This window comes from Electrona antarctica (genome assembly GCF_951216825.1).
Source record: "Electrona antarctica genome assembly, chromosome: 4".
Taxonomy (NCBI): Eukaryota; Metazoa; Chordata; class Actinopteri; order Myctophiformes; family Myctophidae; genus Electrona; species Electrona antarctica.
Window position 1 is genome coordinate 11,024,818 of NC_136809.1, and position 18,880 is coordinate 11,043,697.

Below are 18,880 nucleotides of genomic sequence, written 5' to 3' on the forward strand. Positions count from 1 at the left end.
CCCCTCCTTCCTCTTCCTCCCTTCCCCTGGCCTTTTCTTTTCTTTTGTGTGCCTCGGAGACGTTGGGAATTCATCTTGTTTAGTAACTCCGTGGCCAGTTCAAGTTTCCTCTGTAAGCTAGGCCAGGTTTCGAGGCAGCCTTTAGACCTCCAGTCACGTCTGGATTGACATGGACTCTCTGCTCTCCATATGTGGGCTTTCATCATGGTGGTGTTGCGGCTGTTGTATAAAAGAAAAAACGAAACAACAACCTTGTTTGAAAGGTTGTTCAGGGCGTTATTCTCTCTAAATGTGATGCTTGGCTACGCTCCCCTCACTCTACTCTCCCTTTCTTATCTTCTGCTTATTGGGCCCATGCCTCAAAGGGTTAAAAAAGCACAATGAAATCAGTTGCCTGGAGCCCTGACCACTTTTTCCATTCTTGCTGGAAAGTTTCCAGAGCTATTTATGTGAAAACCTCAAGCTTGACAATCAAGAAACGCACTTGGTTGCAAATAAAGTATTACCCATTATCTGCAAAGCACTGTTTCACTTGAATATGGTGCACAGCAACTCAGGGATTGGAGAATGTGTACTGGAAAATGTATTTAGGTTACTGGATTAATGTCAGAATACAAAACACGGTAACAAGCAAGGATCTAAATCTGTAGCCTTAAACTATGAAGGACCAGAGAAACATACAGTAGAATCTATGCAGATAGCATTGTGAGTGACATTAGAAAAGATAACCAAGATATCATGGATGTCAGAAGAAAACTTTTACTCATAGGATGGGATGATTGCCAAACTTTTTTTTTCTCTTTAGGAATTTGCATATCACTTCTATTTCAGGTGTTTACCTTGGTGAATTGTCATAGACTCAGAAGGCTATGCCCCATACATTTTATTCAGCATTTGGTTATATTAATATTGCTGTAAAGCAATAACATTTGCTTGAAAAAGCTATATTCCAATAGATATCTTTATTGTCATTCAGCAGATCATAAAATGCAGTAGTGATCTTTGCTATATTTGTTCAGTAGGGGTCTCCAAACCGAAAATACAGTTTCAGGGGATACCAATTTCATCCAATCAGGAGGGAATGAACACAGGATAAGTGAAATAGGAAGTGTTGAAACAAAGAAGAAAAAACTTTGCAGAACCGAAGCTGACAAATGGGTTCTCTGATTGGATGAAATTGGTGTCCCACCTGAAAATGCATGGGCTATTATCTGGCGACACGGGGAGACCCCTGGCTGTTATGTTACTGAACAGAAACTATTATCTGGACACAGGGAGACCCCTGGCTGTTATGTTACTGAACAGAAACTATTATCTGGACACGGGGAGACCCCTGGCTGTTATGTTACTGAACAGGAACTATTATCTGGACACGGGGAGACCCCTGGCTGTTATGTTACTGAACAGAAACTATTATCTGGACACGGGGAGACCCCTGGCTGTTACTGAACAGAAACTATTATCTGGACACGGGGAGACCCCTGGCTGTTACTGAACAGAAACTATTATCTGGACACGGGGAGACCCCTGGCTGTTATGTTACTGAACAGGAACTATTATCTGGACACGGGGAGACCCCTGGCTGTTATGTTACTGAACAGAAACTATTATCTGGACACGGGGAGACCCCTGGCTGTTACTGAACAGAAACTATTATCTGGACACAGGGAGACCCCTGGCTGTTACTGAACAGAAACTATTATCTGGACACGGGGAGACCCCTGGCTGTTACTGAACAGGAACTATTATCTGGACACGGGGAGACCCCTGGCTGTTATGTTACTGAACAGAAACTATTATCTGGACACGGGGAGACCCCTGGTTGTTATGTTACTGAACAGAAACTATTATCTGGACACGGGGAGACCCCTGGCTGTTATGTTACTGAACAGAAACTATTATCTGGACACGGGGAGACCCTTGGCTGTTATGTTACTGAACAGAAACTATTATCTGGACACGGGGAGACCCCTGGCTGTTATGTTACTGAACAGGAACTATTATCTGGACACAGGGAGACCCCTGGCTGTTATGTTACTGAACAGGAACTATTATCTGGACACGGGGAGACCCCTGGCTGTTATGTTACTGAACAGAAACTATTATCTGGACACGGGGAGACCCCTGGCTGTTACTGAACAGAAACACTAGTAGAAATGATTAGTAGTCAGTTTGGCACCATCAGTCAATCTAGATTAGAACTTTTCAACAAAAATCGCCATGACAGGCAGAAATCAAGGGCGGCTGTTTCACCAAAGTGTTTCCAAGAAGAAGAGGGAAGTGAAAGAAGGGCGTGCATCTCTTTCGCTGAGCTGTAACAGTAATATTTTAACATCAGACAGCTTTCAGTTATGAATATGATTCCCTCGAATCCCTCTCTCTCTCTCTCTCTCTCTCTCTCTCCCCAAACTCGTGTAGCGCATGAGCTGACACTGAACTGAGTCTCAGAGTCTGTCTGACGCATCCATGGAGCAGTAGCCGCTCTCCACCTAACTATTGCAACAAAACATCATCTTTTTATTTTGTATTAAAAATAAAAAAAAACATGACATAAGGAGACAGTCTTTGGTTGGCACCAGCAACGAAAACAATCCGTCCAGCCAGCGCCAGCCAACATCTCGCCACTCGTAACATTCCAGCGGTGCCGGTTTGTAACTTTTACAACCCCGTTCCCTTACTACTTTTTTTGATTTTTTTTTAAATCGGTTTCGGGACGGAGAAAGAGCCCGATCTCCCTGAAGAAGAGGAGGTTGCTCATTTTGGACCGCGTGCTGCATGGATGTGGATGAGGCGACACAGAGGATGATGTCTGGACCCAGTATCCGACTCCGGAATCAGCCGACACAAGTGATGCTGAGCCAGAAGAAGATCAAAGCTAGACGGAAAAAGCGAAAAGAGTTGGTTTTGATCCAGATATGTTTGTTCGGAGGCTTACTGCTGCTGGTGAAGGGCTTTTCCTACCTAGCGGAACATTCAGGTGAGGAGGATTTAGTTAGCCGGAGAAAGAATACCAAAGGATTTAGTTATTTCCCCTCACTGTATATATTTCTTTTCCCTTTTTACCTCCTTTATGATGAATTCCTGTTCTGTCTATAGAAGTGTCTATTTGTACGTCTCTAAATGTTTTGATGATTTGAACATGGTGGACCCTATTGGAAACAAGTGTAATGCTTAATTGGGTCGTCCACTCACAGTTAACAGCCTTTGTATTGAGTTTGTGCTTGAAATGTACTGTAATTCTGCAAACTGTTAATAAATTCTTCAATCAATCAATCAATCAATCACTGTAGGGAGAAAGAATGCCAAAGGATGAATATAGTCAGCTTTACCCAGCAGGTTGTTTTAGCGCTGCTTTGTAACGATTCTCCTTGTTTTGACTCCCGTTGGTTTAAGGCCAGTGGTTCTCAAAAGTGGAGGCAAGCCTCCAAGTATCCGGGTCATTGAGTGGGTTCCAGGCGGTCCCCAACAAAACTAGTTATATAGTTAGCCAGGCATCAACATTAGTAGGCTATAACCACGTTATCCCAATTTCATAATCTGGCTATTTTCGAAAAATGTAGAATCATTTAATTAGGCTTATTATAATTGTGGATTGTGGTCCACTGGATTAGGCTGTACTGTTGCCTGGCCATGTCTTCTTTATTCTGGGTATGAGCTCGTTTTTGTTTTTTTACTTTAGGCAAATTAATTGTATTTATTTATGTATTTATTTATTTTTGAGGGGCGCTAGCCTCTCCTATGTCCAGCTTTTGGTGTGTGTGCTTTGTCCTGCACAAACATTAAAATGCCATTGACAATGAATGGACAATTTTGTTGTTGTTCGTGTAAACACACATATGTGTAACACAAACATTGATGACAAAGGTGAGGACGCAAATTGTGATTGGCCGGAATGAGATGAGTGATGTGTATGTACAATGATAAGAGCGCCCCTCACTTCACACGGGTGTTTTTTAATTATTATTATTATTTTTAAATCCTAAAGTCATTTAAGTACCTTTTAAATCACATTTAGTGTATTGGGGCGGCAGTGGCTCAGGGGTAGAGTGGCTGCTTGGGAACCGGAAGGTTCCCAGTTTTGATCCCTGTGGGCTCCCCCAGAGTTAGTGTCGAAGTGTCCTTGAGCAAGACTCTAAACCCCTAATTGCTCACAGATGAGCAGGTTGGTGCCTTGCATGGTTTCCTCCGACATCAGCGTAATGAATTGTGTGTGTGAATGGGTGAATCTAATGCACATGTCTATGTAAAGCGCCTTGGATAAAAGGTGCTATATATAAATGCACCATTTCATAGTTGTACACTCAAAGTAGACTTTAAGCCTCATACAACGGAGACTTCAGTGCAACCAGGGCTTCCATAGTAAGTGATGCACAGCCAGGTATTACTGTGGGTCTGTGTAGTGGGGGATTCATTTGAGCTTGAACTAACTGAACCTATTCTTGGCAGAGGGAAGCAGAGGCTCCTGTATACGGCTCAGGTGCTTTCGCTGCAGAGCAGTGAAATCAGGCCAAAATGCCCCAGGGTATTCACTTCCCTGGGTTACCGCAAAGCAGTCCACTATATCCCTCCACTCAGCCACTCCAACATTTAGACAGACACGCACAATCTCTTTCTCTGTCCCATTCTCTCTCTCCCTGTCACACTCTGACTCTCTGCATATCTGTCTCTCTCTCTCTCTCTCGCTCTGTCCTCTCTCTCTCTCTCTCTCTCTCTCTCCTCTCTCTCTCTCTCTGCTCTCTCTCTCTCTCTCTCTCTCGTCTCTCTCTGCTCTCACTCTCTCTCTCTCTCTCCTCGTCGCTCTCTCTCTGCTCCTCCTCTCTCTCTCGTCTCTCTGTCTCTCTCTGTCTCTCTCCTCTCTCTCTCTCTCTCTCTCGCCCTCCCCCGTCCCCTGGATCACCACTAGAGGCACACTGTGGCTATTGCGTCAGCATCAGCTAAAGAGAGATGTCATATTTATCACATTGCACGGACAGAAGGTCCGCATGAATATTCATGTACACTCATTACTGTTGTGCATCATCACATCAGTATATAATTTCTACCCCCACCCCCCTCTCTCTCTCCCCCCCTCCTCTCTCTCTCTCCCCCCCCCCCCCCCTCCCCACTGAAATATCCTGGTTACTAGGAAATGCAACAGGATTGTTGCACTCTGCGTGTGCTCAGAACGCGAGGCGACACCATGTCGGGCTAATGCATTTTCGTTGTCCCCATTGTGCTCTTGCTAACTCTTAATCAAGTGTGCCGGGATATCAATTGAAGTTGATTATTTATGATGTCTCCTTAATGAAGTTCTGCTAAAGCTTGATGTTGTGCGCGGCGCTGGAAGTGGAGCACTCAACGCTGCCTGCGCAGGGGCCACATTAACCCATTTTTGGTGGGAACGCCCCATTTGGTGTTTTAAAGCATTAAACTTTAGCTATTGAAAAATAGCAGATCTACAAGCTATGAGCTTGTAGGTCTGCTATTTTTGAAAAATCATTAAAAATTGTGGCGCAAATCATTGAATATATATTTCAGAGCGAACTAAAATATTTGCTACTGGGGGGGTCCCTGGAACTACATATTTTGAGATGGGGGTCCGTGGCCCAATACAGATAATTCTGGGGGTCCTTGACATGAAAAAGGTTGAGCACCACTGACATAGAAACAGGTTTTTCAGAAAAAAAATAGGATTTAGAAGCCTTTTTTTTTAATCGACCTCAGTCGCAAAATGGGTTAATCACGACTCACGTCTTTCTGTGCTCACACCAGCAAGAGACCAGGGAGTGTGTGAGAGAGTGAGAGATGCAAAGCAGAATGTTGGGATGCAGAATTTGAGGGCTTGCCAACTGTCCCCTTTGAAATAAGAAACCGTTCATTACTGTATATCAGTCCTTAGAACTGATAAGGGGACACTTATTTTTGGGAATCAATCAATGACGCACATCGTACAAGTTTCAAACAGTTGTAGGCTATATCTGCAATGTGTGTGTGGTCCCCCCCCCCCGCCCCCCCCCCCCCAGAACATGGATGCTGGTGGTTCAAGTGGTTAATACATAAAAAAATCACACCCTTGTGAAGTGAGGGGCGCTCTTATCATCTTACAACATAATGTTTGTTTAAGCAACGGGTGCTAATGTTTGTTTTAGTCCTCAAAACAAACATTAGATTTATCTTTATTGTCTGTGGCGGTTTTCTTATCGTTATCTCATCGTTTTTTCGGTTGAAAAACAATCATTAAAGCCATATATAGGAGGGGCTAGCGCCCCTCAATAATCACGAAAAATCACACCCGTGTGAACTGAGTGGTGCAAGTCTTATATAGCCTGATCAGCTGTGGTCTGACGTAATGTCAGTGACCATGGTAACCATGCTCACCTGTGCACGGACACGTACACAGGTACACAAACACGTACACAGGTACACAAACATACAGACAAAGCTGGTTGTTGGAGTGGTTTGCACCACTCAAAAAAACGGTATACATACACAACGTATAGTGAAATTGTATCTTTTTCTGGACGTCCCTGATTTTTGAGGCCCCTCCTATGCCCAGCTTTGTGTGTTTGTGTGTACCATGGTTTGATTGATTTGATTGGCTGAGCATGGAATGATAAGAGCGCCTCAGTCCTCACTTCACACAAGTGTGATTCTTCTAGGAAATAAGGGAAACGTCGCCAGGTGTCCCTTAATTGATTTTCAAGTGGTTGGCAACCCTATGCAGAACTCGCTCTAACTGCTGTGTGTTGTATATGGCGATGCAAGGTTGAGAATGCAAACACTTATTGAACACTATTTACTTGGCTTTCTAATTTCTTTCCCCAAAGATCTATCGATTCTGATCCACAAGCCCAGAACTGTGCATCGGCTATTTTTGTCGTGCCAAAGTGTGTCTACATAATGTGGTGCGCTTCTTTTCCCCGTCCTAGCTGTACCTTGTGTTGGCTTGGCTCCCACAATGTAGACCTGTTTCCTTGCCACCAATCACAATGTGCCTGTCTGAGACAAGCCCAGCCAGTCTCATCCTTCCCTCTCTCTGACAGTGTAGGTGACCCGTGGGAGGCCCCGGCAGAGGTCCTCGCTTGTGATGTGACACCAAGTGCCATTCGTAGCATTCTTGTGTAGACGCCATCCAGGGCCTTTTTTCCGACTGTGCTGTTTAGCATGTAGATCAGCTATTGTCACTATTTTCTTTTCATTATTGTCTCTTTATTTAGAATACTAGAGCGGTGCCTGTTGGAGCCGCTACAGCGGTGCCCGTTGGGCACTGGCCTACTTGGAATGATGCAAGTTGGAAATGAATGCCCCAACCAGATATTATGTCTGTGTCCCTTTTTTTAAGATTTGTTCTTGGCTTTTATGCCTTTATTGATAGTTTGAAGCGAAGATAGACAGGAAAGAGGGAGAGAGAGAAGGGGAGAGACATACATCAAAGATCGCCATGAACGGGACTCGAACACGCGACACGCTGTCAGGCCAAAGCCTATATGTGGCATGCGCCTGGACCACTCGACCAGCGGGCGCCCGTCTGTGTCCCTTTTATGCCCATATATGGAGTTCTTTGTCAGGCATGCCCTAATATGGAGTATATGCAGACGTCAGAGTTATGTCAGAACAGGCCAGCTCCATATATGGACACTGGGCAGGGGCCCTGTCCAGAGCCCGGGCAGAGGCCTTTTTGGAGTGGAACGCGTGTGTCGAATTTGAAGTCGGTGGAGCGAACGGTTCTCGAGTTACGTGGATTACAGATGTACAGATGTACGTACAGAGACTTATTGGTGCATTTATTTTTTTATGATTCATATTTTTTATCACAGGGTACAGAAAAAATCACACCCGTGTGAACTGAGTGGTGTAAGGTTTTATATAGCATGATCAGCTGTGGTCTGACGTAATGTCTGACGTAATGAAATAAGGTAAGGTATTATGTAGCCTGATCAGCTCTGATCTGACGTAATGAAATCACACCCGGATGTGATTTCACAACTGGCTTTTTCTGTGCAGAGAAAATGACCATGGTTGCTACGGTCATCCAGTTCACCCGGGTGTGATTTAATTACGTCAGAAATTATTTTGAACATAGCAACCATGCTCATTTTTTTCTGCACACAAAAGCCAGTTGTAGGAGTGGTTTACACCACTCAAAAACAGTACATACATACATACATACATACATACATACATACATACATACATACATACATACATACATACATACATACATACATACATACATACATACATACATACATACATACATACATACATACATACATAAAATGAAAGAAAGAGGAAAAACAATAATAGAAATAATAAGGCGATGGATATTCATGGAAATTCAAATACAGTTCATATAATAGTCTGCTCAGTTTACAATTAGACAGTGCCTCCAGTGTGCGTCTCCCACTTATCCCATTTCAACAAATAGTTGTCTACTTTGTTAAGAAGTCTGAAAGACAGACAGTTTTTCCAACGTTGCCACTTGACCAAGTTGACTAAACCAAACATTCACAGAGGGGCCAGAGGGAGCCCTCCACTCACACGACTTGGTGCATTTATAATTAGATGTTTTAACTCCTGGTCCGTCCGTCGGTGTGTGTGTGTGTGTGTCCGTCATAAACATAAAGCGTGTTTCCTCCTAGGTTATGACACCTCGGGTCAGTCGGCGCTGGGCGGGCAGAGCTGGGGAGGAAGGAGGCTCCTGCAGGAGGCGGACAACAGTAGCATGGAGGAGGAGGATGGAAGGGAGGAGAAGAACTGCACCGCACCAGGTAAGAGACTCCAGAAGGCTGTATTTACAAGTAAAAGTCACACCCGTGTGAACTGAGTGGTGCAACTCCCCCCCCCCCCCCCCCCCTCTCTCTCGCTCTCATTAGCAGGCAACAGTGCAGCACTATTTCTCTCTCTCTGTTTCTGGCACGACAGCGCCCCTACTGGTACTCATGAGTCACACATGAGTCACACACAAACATAGGTTAACACGAGTCACATAGGTGTCACACGGACACGGACATTGCTGTTCCTTGGAGTGGTTGCACCACTCAAAAACAAAACAAAACAGAGTAAAACATTTAAAAAATGGATATATATTTAACCCATTAAGACCTGAGGTAGATTCTACAAATGCCTTCTAAATCAGTAGTTGTCATACTTTCAACGTTTTTCCTAAATGTAAAAAAATAGAAGATGCAGACACGGTGGCGCAGTCGGTAGCGCTGTCGCCTCACAGCTAGAAGGTCCTGGGTTCGATTCCCGCTGGGGACGCTGTGGGCGCTGGGGACGTGTTCTCTCCTCCGCGTCATCAGTGCCCATACCCTAGGCGGGGTTGGCGAAAGGTCCCTTCTGTGTGGAGTTTGCATGTTCTCCCCGTGTCCCCTAGGGTAGGTACATACCTTCACAAAACACATGCAGTATAGGTCACTCTCTAAACTGCCTCCCCCTGGCCAGCGGGGCGCCTGATGGAGGGGAAAGGAATTGTTTGGAATAACGTGTATAAAAAAATAGAAGATGCAGCAATGAAGATGAAGATGAGGATGCAGTTTTGAACAGCCAACTCAAAAAATGTAAATGACACAGATGGCTTTTCATATCTACAGTATATAAAGAAAATATATTATTTTATTTTATAAAAACAACATAATACGGCATAGTGACGGCAGAAAGAAAGAGGACAGCAAGTCCTCTCCCTCTCTGCAGAGAAAGTTAAAAACAGAAAGCATGCAGCCAGCAGCATCCTCTCTCGACTCTGTCTTCCTCCTATAGCGCGGCTGGGTTGGTGTCTCTATCTGGATGTGGGGTAACCCAGATTGTGTGTGTGTGTGGGCTGCCTCAGCCATTCTCACATTTTGGTCACCCATCACACTTTTAGGATCCTGCTGTCACCCACCCACCCACCCCTCTCTCTCTCTCTCTCTCTCTCTCTCTCTCACACACACACACACACACTCTCACATGCTCTCTCACCCCCCCCCCCCCACCCCCCCACCACACTCTCATTTTCCACTTATGGTGGCCATGTCTGAAAAATCTCTTGTTTCCATGACGACCTTTTATCTTATCATCAACGAATGACGTGATGTTTGAATAGCTCAAGGGTACGTAGCACTCAGGGATGCTTGAAGGCCTGTGTGTGTGTGTGTGTGTGTGTGTGTGTGTGTGTGTGTGTGTGTGTGTGTGTGTGTGTGTGTGTGTGTGTGTGTGTGTGTGTGTGTGTGTGTGTGTGGACAGAACAGGTTGACTACATCACAACTGAGTTTACAGCTAGGCTGAACCTCATCGCTGCTTCACCACTGCCACTGCTGATGAAGTTGGATATTAGGCTATTAGGCAGGTTGCCCTGTCTAGAATTCACAACCTTTTCTCCAACGTTCACCTAGCAATGTCCAAAATGTGGAACGCCCTACCAACAGTCATTAAGACATGCAAATCCCTTGACTCCTTCAAAACCACTCTCAAAGGGCACCTACGGACGGCTGCAACTCGAAACTGGCCCCCGTAATATCTGAATCCCCCCCCCACCCACCCCCTTTTTCCCCTCACCCTATGTTTTTTCCCTTTTTGCCTCTATGATTTCCTGTTTTTGGCTATATAGAAGTATATATTTGTACGCCTTTAAATGTTTTGATGAATTGAAAACGGTGGGCCCTATTGTAAACAAGTGTAATGCTTTTATGGCGTCGTCCACTCACAGTTAACAGTTTTTGTATTGAGTTGTGCTTGAAATGTACTGTAATGCTGCAAACTGTTAATACATTCTTCAATCAATCAATCAATCAATCAATCAATCAATGCATGCAAATCACTTAGTGAACTCAATGACAAAATAGTTTACTTTGGAAAGTGTTTGGGACTTAACACCCACACCACCAGACCAGAGACATCCTTTTCCAGTCCAAACAGGAGGGTGGGGTTTGGTGTCCCAAACGTGGAGTGGATACTGTATAACGCCACAAGGCTGGCTCACTTGATACACATGCTAAACAATGATGACAAGACAGTCAGGGAAGTTTCTAGAGTTTCTAGGAACTTGGCAAGAGAGGACGAGCCTAGTTTCCTGGGGTTCTACTGGGTTTGGGGTGTCGTCAGATTGGCCTGACCTCAGTGACCTCTCTGTGTGAAAACTGGAGTATCCCTGCACTGGGTTCGACCTGACTTGGACACTGTAGCCGTTTCTGAGAACCAACTGTTTGATCTCAGGAAGGCTATTGACGTAGTAGAACATCATACTGTATATGCAGGGCTCCAGACTAACCTTTTTCACCAACGTCCCGGAACCGCCCCAAAATACAATTTGAACCGCCCCAAAATACAATTTGAACCGCCCCAAAATACAATTTGAACCGCCCCAAAATACAATTTGAACCGCCCCAAAATACAATTTGAACCGTCCCAAAATACAATTTGAACCGTCCCAAAGTGAATCTATACAGTCCCGATTTATATGTTTATTTATTTTTGACGATTTTGATGTAATTCTAACCATTCGCACTTGTGAGGGCAGAAAACACAACAAAGGAATAGGTATCAAGGTATCATAATAGTCCTTGATAAATGCATTAATCCTTGAAGTAAATGTCTTCTTAGAATCTTGGAGGGGTCGCCAGTTTCAAGTAATGAAAATCTGAATTAAAAAATAAATCCATGTTTTCTAAGTTAATATTTCAATAAAAGCACAATCACAATACAGAATATTTAGGTAATTAGTAGGTAAAGGTTTTCGGATGCACACGTCTGCGTGTGTGGCACTGAAAACTCCACAGATTTATCGAGGTGATTTGGGTGTCTGGTTTAATCTTAGTTTTTCACTGACACATATAGGGCTGATCAATGCACAGCATCAACTTGCCCACTGTGAGCTTCTCACTTGCGGGTCGAAGTTGACATTGCGGTGTTAGTTAGGTGTGTGATATCTTTTTATGGATCTTAATATCTTACCAACAGCAGGATGCATCCACCACGTTGTTCCATCCACCGTCCACAGGCTGTTGCGTGCCACTGTTTCATGTACAGTATTACTTTGTGAGAGTTTCCTTACATATGGTTCTTCTCCCTATTTTTTTCCCCTCTTCAAATAACGCAGCATCTTTCTGACTGCTACATGAGGGTACAGACTGCTGCGCCTGTTTTACGGGTTTCTCTCTGCAGTAATAGTTTGTGGCTGAAGTGTTGCCGGTGTCGCTGCAACATTTATGCAGCGCGGCTAATCTCATGCTGCCCGTATAGGTGCGCACGATATGCACAATTTCGGTGGAAAAAACTCCTCTAGTCCAGAAACCGCCCGGCTGAGATTAATTTAAGTTCCAAATAGATATTTTATAGTCCCGGGACGTAGGGACCCCCTTAGTATACCCCCTGATATATCACCAGTCAATGCACGGATGTACCTTGTAATGTTGCAACAGCAAAAACAACAACAACACTGGACTGGGTTTAAAACTACAAGGAAAGCTTCCTTCCCTTCTCGATGCAGAATGCAGATCACATACGTCACATTATGTCTCTCATACAATATTCAAAAGTTATGCAGTTGATGAGGATATAGTCACCTGTACAGTCAAAGCCATATTACAGGTCTTTCCAACCAGACTTAATCTTTCTCTGTGGTACTCCTCATTGTCTGTACTATGACCACAATCCAGTCACATATGCTATGTAACTGTCACATATGCTTAATGGCTGCTATGTATATAAGGGAATGTACATTGCTAGGTACGACAGCATTGTTGACCTATTACCTAAGGACATACGTTCATACAGTATGTTTCATCATCTACCAAAATGTATGAGCACTCATGTGTTTCAACCTCCATGTTGATGCACAATAATGAAAATGATGCCTTTTCAAATGTCACAGCTAATACACCAGATGTTGTTGTTGATTTGGACAGTAGAGAAGTGACCAGTTTGGAAGTGTAATGTACATTTGAATGCCACAGACGAAAAACAGTCTAAGTCCACACTATTTATCCATAATGTATAAATGATAGATAAGGGGTCAGGACAACAAGGCCTGGGGAGTGGAGGGGTCAGAATGAAATTTGGACTTAGACCGTTTTTTTCGTCTGTGGTACTCATTTGACCACAGTCTGGAAGAGGCATTCCTTACCAAGGTACCAAGTACTAACGTCTTAAGGATGCTATTTTCCAGCTTGGTTACAAATGTAAACTGCTTGTGTTCATATTTGGAAGCCTCTGTAATGTCCATGAATCAGTTGTGAGAGGCCTGCAGAGTGCAGGAATGCCCAAGCCAAGAGCTAAGGCATTGGCAATATTCTGTTCAGTGTCTGTGATTATTGGCAGTCGCCATGTGTGGAGTAGGCGATGCTTCCTGTATACCCGTGATCTGTATCCTGAGGCACTTGTTGTTGAGTTTCGTGTGTGTGTGTGTGTGTGTGTGTGTGTGTGTGTGTGTGTGTGTGTGTGTGTGTGTGTGTGTGTGTGTGCGCGCGCACGCGTGTGTGTCTGTGCGCGTGTGCGTGTGCACGACATATATACACACACTTTATATACTTGTAAAAATATGTACTTGTGTGAGCATTTGTGTAATTTGAGGATGTTAACAATAAGGAACATTAGGCAATCATTTTGAAAAGCTCTCCTCAGACGCTGCATTATACAGTAGGTAATAGGTACAGTTTCTTGTAGTAGTAGTAGTAGTACTACAGTCCTTGCACCCTTTACATTGCATGCACAGTACACCCCCACACACACACACACACACACACACACACACACACACACACACACACACACACACACACACACACACACACACACACACACCAACCTATCTTTAACGACCCATCATGCTGCTTCTATTTTTAGAGGTATAGATGGAAGGAAATTTCATGTTCAATCCAGTCGTAATTGATGTGTGGTGGCCAGGCAGGGAGGGGGAGGGGGAATAGGGGGGTGGGGGGGGGGGGGGGGGGAGCTAACCACTTCAACCTAGTGTATTTTACTCATGTTATTATAGGTGAAAATGGTTCACAAATGTATTTATTGTTTTGTAACGTTTTCTAAAATAGCTAAGTCTGGCCCAAATGGCATGCCATGTATAGGCGGCTATCAGGCTTTTCACGTTCTGTGGTGTTGGTAATGGACCTTCAAAGCATTGTGTTCTTGTTCTGGGGGGGTAAACAAACTAGCATCACTACTGCAACAGTTATTAAAGGAGCACTTCACCCATTTTCAACCTTATATTCTGCACTATAATTGATCCCCACTAAATGCTCATTATACGATGGAACAGTATACTGTGTCTCCTCACTCTGCGTCTTCAGAAACCTGGCTGCCAGTGACATCATCCATGGGGATTCCAAGCTAATAGAAACTGCGGCATTTCTCTTCCTGGAATGTTAGAATGCTGGAATCGAAGCCATTGTTTTTGTACATGGTACTACATACATGGACCTGTTAAGGGTCCATTTGTACACTCTCTGAGTTACATCTTTACAATTTACAATTTACAATTTAGGCATTTCGCAGACGCTCTTAATCCAGAGCGACTTACAATAAGCAAGAACAAAAAGCATGGGAATACATCACATATGTAAAAATGCATTTATCGCGAAACATGCGTAAGCTAAGAACGTGACTAGAACATATCTATATAATGACACTATACATATAAACTATAACTAGAACATATCTATATAATGACACTATACATATAAACTACACATATATGCTATACTATGCTGTACATATATACTATGAAGTGCTATGACTACATACAATGCACTTATTGTGCTGTCTACATGACATGCTATAAGTCTGTTTCAAATGCTATATAAGTCTAAGAAGTGCTGTCTAAGGGGGGTAGGGTAAGTGCTATGGGCCATGATGGAGTCTGAAAAGGTGGGTTTTCAGACTACGGCGGAAGATCGGGAGTGATGCTGCAGTTCTGATTGCAACGGGAAGTGCAGTTTTGGGGCCAGAAGAGAGAAGAGTCTTTACAGGATTTTACAGTGTTCTAGATTGGTGTTCCAGCATACTGTAGTTTAGTGAAATAATTCTCAACCTTTTTAATTTCAAGCGTCCCCAGTTTGATATGCATTAGGTCACGCCCCACGGACACACCCTTTGCTTCCCATTTGAACACTCCATGGTTACTGACCCATAAGGACACACTCCATGGTTACTGACCCATAAGGGTCAATGTGGTCCATTTGAACACTCCATGGTTACTGACCCATAAGGGTCAATGTGGTTCTATTTGAACACTCCATGGTTACTGACCCGTAAGGGTCAATGTGGTTCTATTGAACACTCCATGGTTACTGACCCGTAAGGGTCAATGTGGTTCTATTGAACACTCCATGGTTACTGACCCATAAGGGTCAATGTGGTTCTATTGAACACTCCATGGTTACTGACCCGTAAGGGTCAATGTGGTTCTATTGAACACTCCATGGTTACTGACCCGTAAGGGTCAATGTGGTTCTATTGAACACTCCATGGTTACTGACCCGTAAGGGTCAATGTGGTTCTATTTGCACTCTCTCAAGGAGAGATAGCGAGATCATTTTGCGACCAACGACCTAAGACCCAACGCATAGCTATAGGTCGCGACGTATGCGTTATAGGTTGCAACGTATGCGTTATAGGTCGCGACGTATGCGTTATAGGTTGCAACGTATGCGTTATAGGTCGCAACGTATGCGTTATAGGTTGCGACGTATGACTTATAGGTCGCAACGTATGCGTTATAGGTCGCGACGTATGTGTTATAGGTCGCAACGTATGCGTTATAGGTCGCAACGTATGCGTTATAGGTTGCGACGGATGAGTTATAGGTCATGACGTATGCGTTATAGGTTGCGAGGTATGAGTTATAGGTCACGACGTATGAGTTATAGGTCGCGACGTATGAGTTATAGGTCGCGACGTATGCGTTATAGGTTGCAACGTATGCGTTATAGGTCGCAACGTATGCGTTATAGGTCGCGACGTATGAGTTATAGGTCACGACGTATGCGCTATAGGTTGTGACGTATGAGTTATAGGTTGCAACGTATGAGTTATAGGTCGCAACGTATGCGTTATAGGTTGCAACGTATGCGTTATAGGTTGCAACGTATGCGTTATAGGTTGCGACGTATGACTTATAGGTCGCAACGTATGCGTTATAGGTCGCGACGTATGTGTTATAGGTCGCGACGTATGTGTTATAGGTTGTGACGTATGAGTTATAGGTTGCAACGTATGAGTTATAGGTCGCGACGTATGCGTTATAGGTCACAACGTATGTGTTATAGGTCACAACGTATGTGTTATAGGTCACAACGTATGCGTTATAGGTTGCAACGTATGAGTTATAGGTCACAACGTATGCGTTATAGGTCGCAACGTATGCGTTATAGGTCACAACGTATGCGCTATAGGTCGCAACGTATGCGTTATAGGTTGCAACGTATGCGTTATAGGTCACAACGTATGTGTTATAGGTCACAACGTATGCGTTATAGGTCACAACGTATGCGTTATAGGTCGCAACGTATGCGTTATAGGTCGCAACGTATGCGTTATAGGTTGCGACGGATGAGTTATAGGTCATGACGTATGCGTTATAGGTTGCGAGGTATGAGTTATAGGTCACGACGTATGAGTTATAGGTCGCGACGTATGAGTTATAGGTCGCGACGTATGCGTTATAGGTTGCAACGTATGCGTTATAGGTCGCAACGTATGCGTTATAGGTCGCGACGTATGAGTTATAGGTCACGACGTATGCGCTATAGGTTGTGACGTATGAGTTATAGGTTGCAACGTATGAGTTATAGGTCGCAACGTATGCGTTATAGGTTGCAACGTATGCGTTATAGGTTGCAACGTATGCGTTATAGGTTGCGACGTATGACTTATAGGTCGCAACGTATGCGTTATAGGTCGCGACGTATGTGTTATAGGTCGCGACGTATGTGTTATAGGTTGTGACGTATGAGTTATAGGTTGCAACGTATGAGTTATAGGTCGCGACGTATGCGTTATAGGTCACAACGTATGTGTTATAGGTCACAACGTATGTGTTATAGGTCACAACGTATGCGTTATAGGTTGCAACGTATGAGTTATAGGTCACAACGTATGCGTTATAGGTCGCAACGTATGCGTTATAGGTCACAACGTATGCGCTATAGGTCGCAACGTATGCGTTATAGGTTGCAACGTATGCGTTATAGGTCACAACGTATGTGTTATAGGTCACAACGTATGCGTTATAGGTCACAACGTATGCGTTATAGGTCGCAACGTATGCGTTATAGGTCACAACGTATGCGTTATAGGTCACAACGTATGTGTTATAGGTCACAACGTATGCGTTATAGGTTGCAACGTATGCGTTATAGATCACAACGTATGCGTTATAGGTCACAACGTATGCGTTATAGGTTGCAACGTATGCGTTATAGGTCACAACGTATGCGTTATAGGTCGCGTAAAGCTTTAGGTCTCGACCTATAACGCATAGGTCACGTCGCGACTTAGGTCGTTGGTCGCAAAATGATCTCGCCCCTCCTGCTCTCAAGTGTTAAAGACCCATAAGGGTCCATTTTGACCCTTGGTGGTCCGTGGAGCCGACGGTGAGACCAATGATGTTTGAATTTCTACCTGAAGCAAGGGACTATGTGCCTCCTAATGGAGGATGGGAGGGGGAGAGAGAGAGAGGGGGGGGGGGGGGGGGGGGGTTGGTTTCATGAGCTCATTAAGCAAAGTGGACGTCATCAATCTCCTCATTCACCTGCCCAAGGTCACTGCTGTTATCTATAGAAGGAGGGAGGGGTCAGGGTTCGTATTTTGCTGTGCCTATTATAGCAGCTCCTCTCCTCTCCTCTCCTCTCCTCTCCTCTCCTCTCCTCTCCTCTCCTCTCCTCTCCTCTCCTCTCCTCTCCTCTCCTCTCCTCTCCTCTCCCCTCCCCTCCCCTCTCCTCCCCTCTCCTCCTCTCCTCTCCTCTCCTCTCCTCTCCTCTGCCTCCCCTGCTAATTTTATACCTGCTACTTCTGTGCCTTTGGCCCCACGAGCCTCTGGAGGGCTTGGACTTTTTCCTTTTTTCCCTCTCCTTTTTCTATATCACCTCTGTTATAGGAGAGAAAACGCACGCTGTGTCCTGCCCTGTGGTGGAGAAAGTACTCTAGCGCAGCACTTGAGTCAAAGTATAGATACTCCTGGTCAAATATTACTCAGTTACAAGTGCATGTTGCTCTGTCAAATGTGTGCAAAGTACAGCAGTTAACGAGCAAATCGGCTATTTTTGAGGGGCGCTAGCCCGTCCTATATACAGCTTTAATGTTTGTTTTTCAACGATGCTTGTTTAAGACAATAAAGAGAAATGTAATGTTTGTGTTGAGGACTAAAACAAACATTAGCACCCGTTGCGTAAACAAACATTATGTTGTAAGATGATAAGAGCGCCCCTCACTTCACACGGGTGTGATTTATGTCCTACACAAAGACAATTGACAATGAATGGACAATGTACGTCATATGTGTCTGAGCAAATCGACATGTTACGTCATGATGATGTACGATGATAAGAGCGCCCCTCACTTCACACGGGTGTGATTTTTTTGTATTATTAGTGTGATTGCAGATTGCTATAGGCAATAATGAACTTTATTTGTTTAGCACCTTTCATACAGAGTTGCAGTTCAAAGTGCGCCACAGGCAGGATAGAAATCAAATGCCCAGCTTTGTGTGTTTGTGTGTACCCCATAGCGATGATTTGATTGGCTGAGCACCCCATAGCGATGATTTGATTGGCTGAGCACCCCATAGCGATGATTTGATTTGGCTGAGGAATGTATATTGAGGATAAAACGTGAGGACAGAAAAGTGATTAGCCGGATTGGGCTTGAGGACTTGAGGTATGAGGTATGATGATAAGAACGCCCCTCACAT

At 44.2% G+C, this 18,880-nt stretch overlaps 1 protein-coding gene across 1 annotated transcript in view; it reads left to right on the plus strand.

The window, feature by feature from the left end:
- Positions 1 to 2,775: 2,775 nt before the first annotated feature.
- The window catches only part of LOC306921139 (sodium/potassium/calcium exchanger 3-like), a gene marked incomplete at both ends in the record, with an annotated part of 106,619 nt that continues 90,514 nt past the window's right edge, over positions 2,776 to 18,880 (plus strand). The window contains 2 exons of the mRNA XM_079498250.1: positions 2,776 to 2,977; positions 8,622 to 8,750. Of these exons, the coding sequence (XP_079354376.1) occupies positions 2,776 to 2,977; positions 8,622 to 8,750 (331 nt within the window). The remainder of the gene's footprint in view (positions 2,978 to 8,621; positions 8,751 to 18,880) is intronic.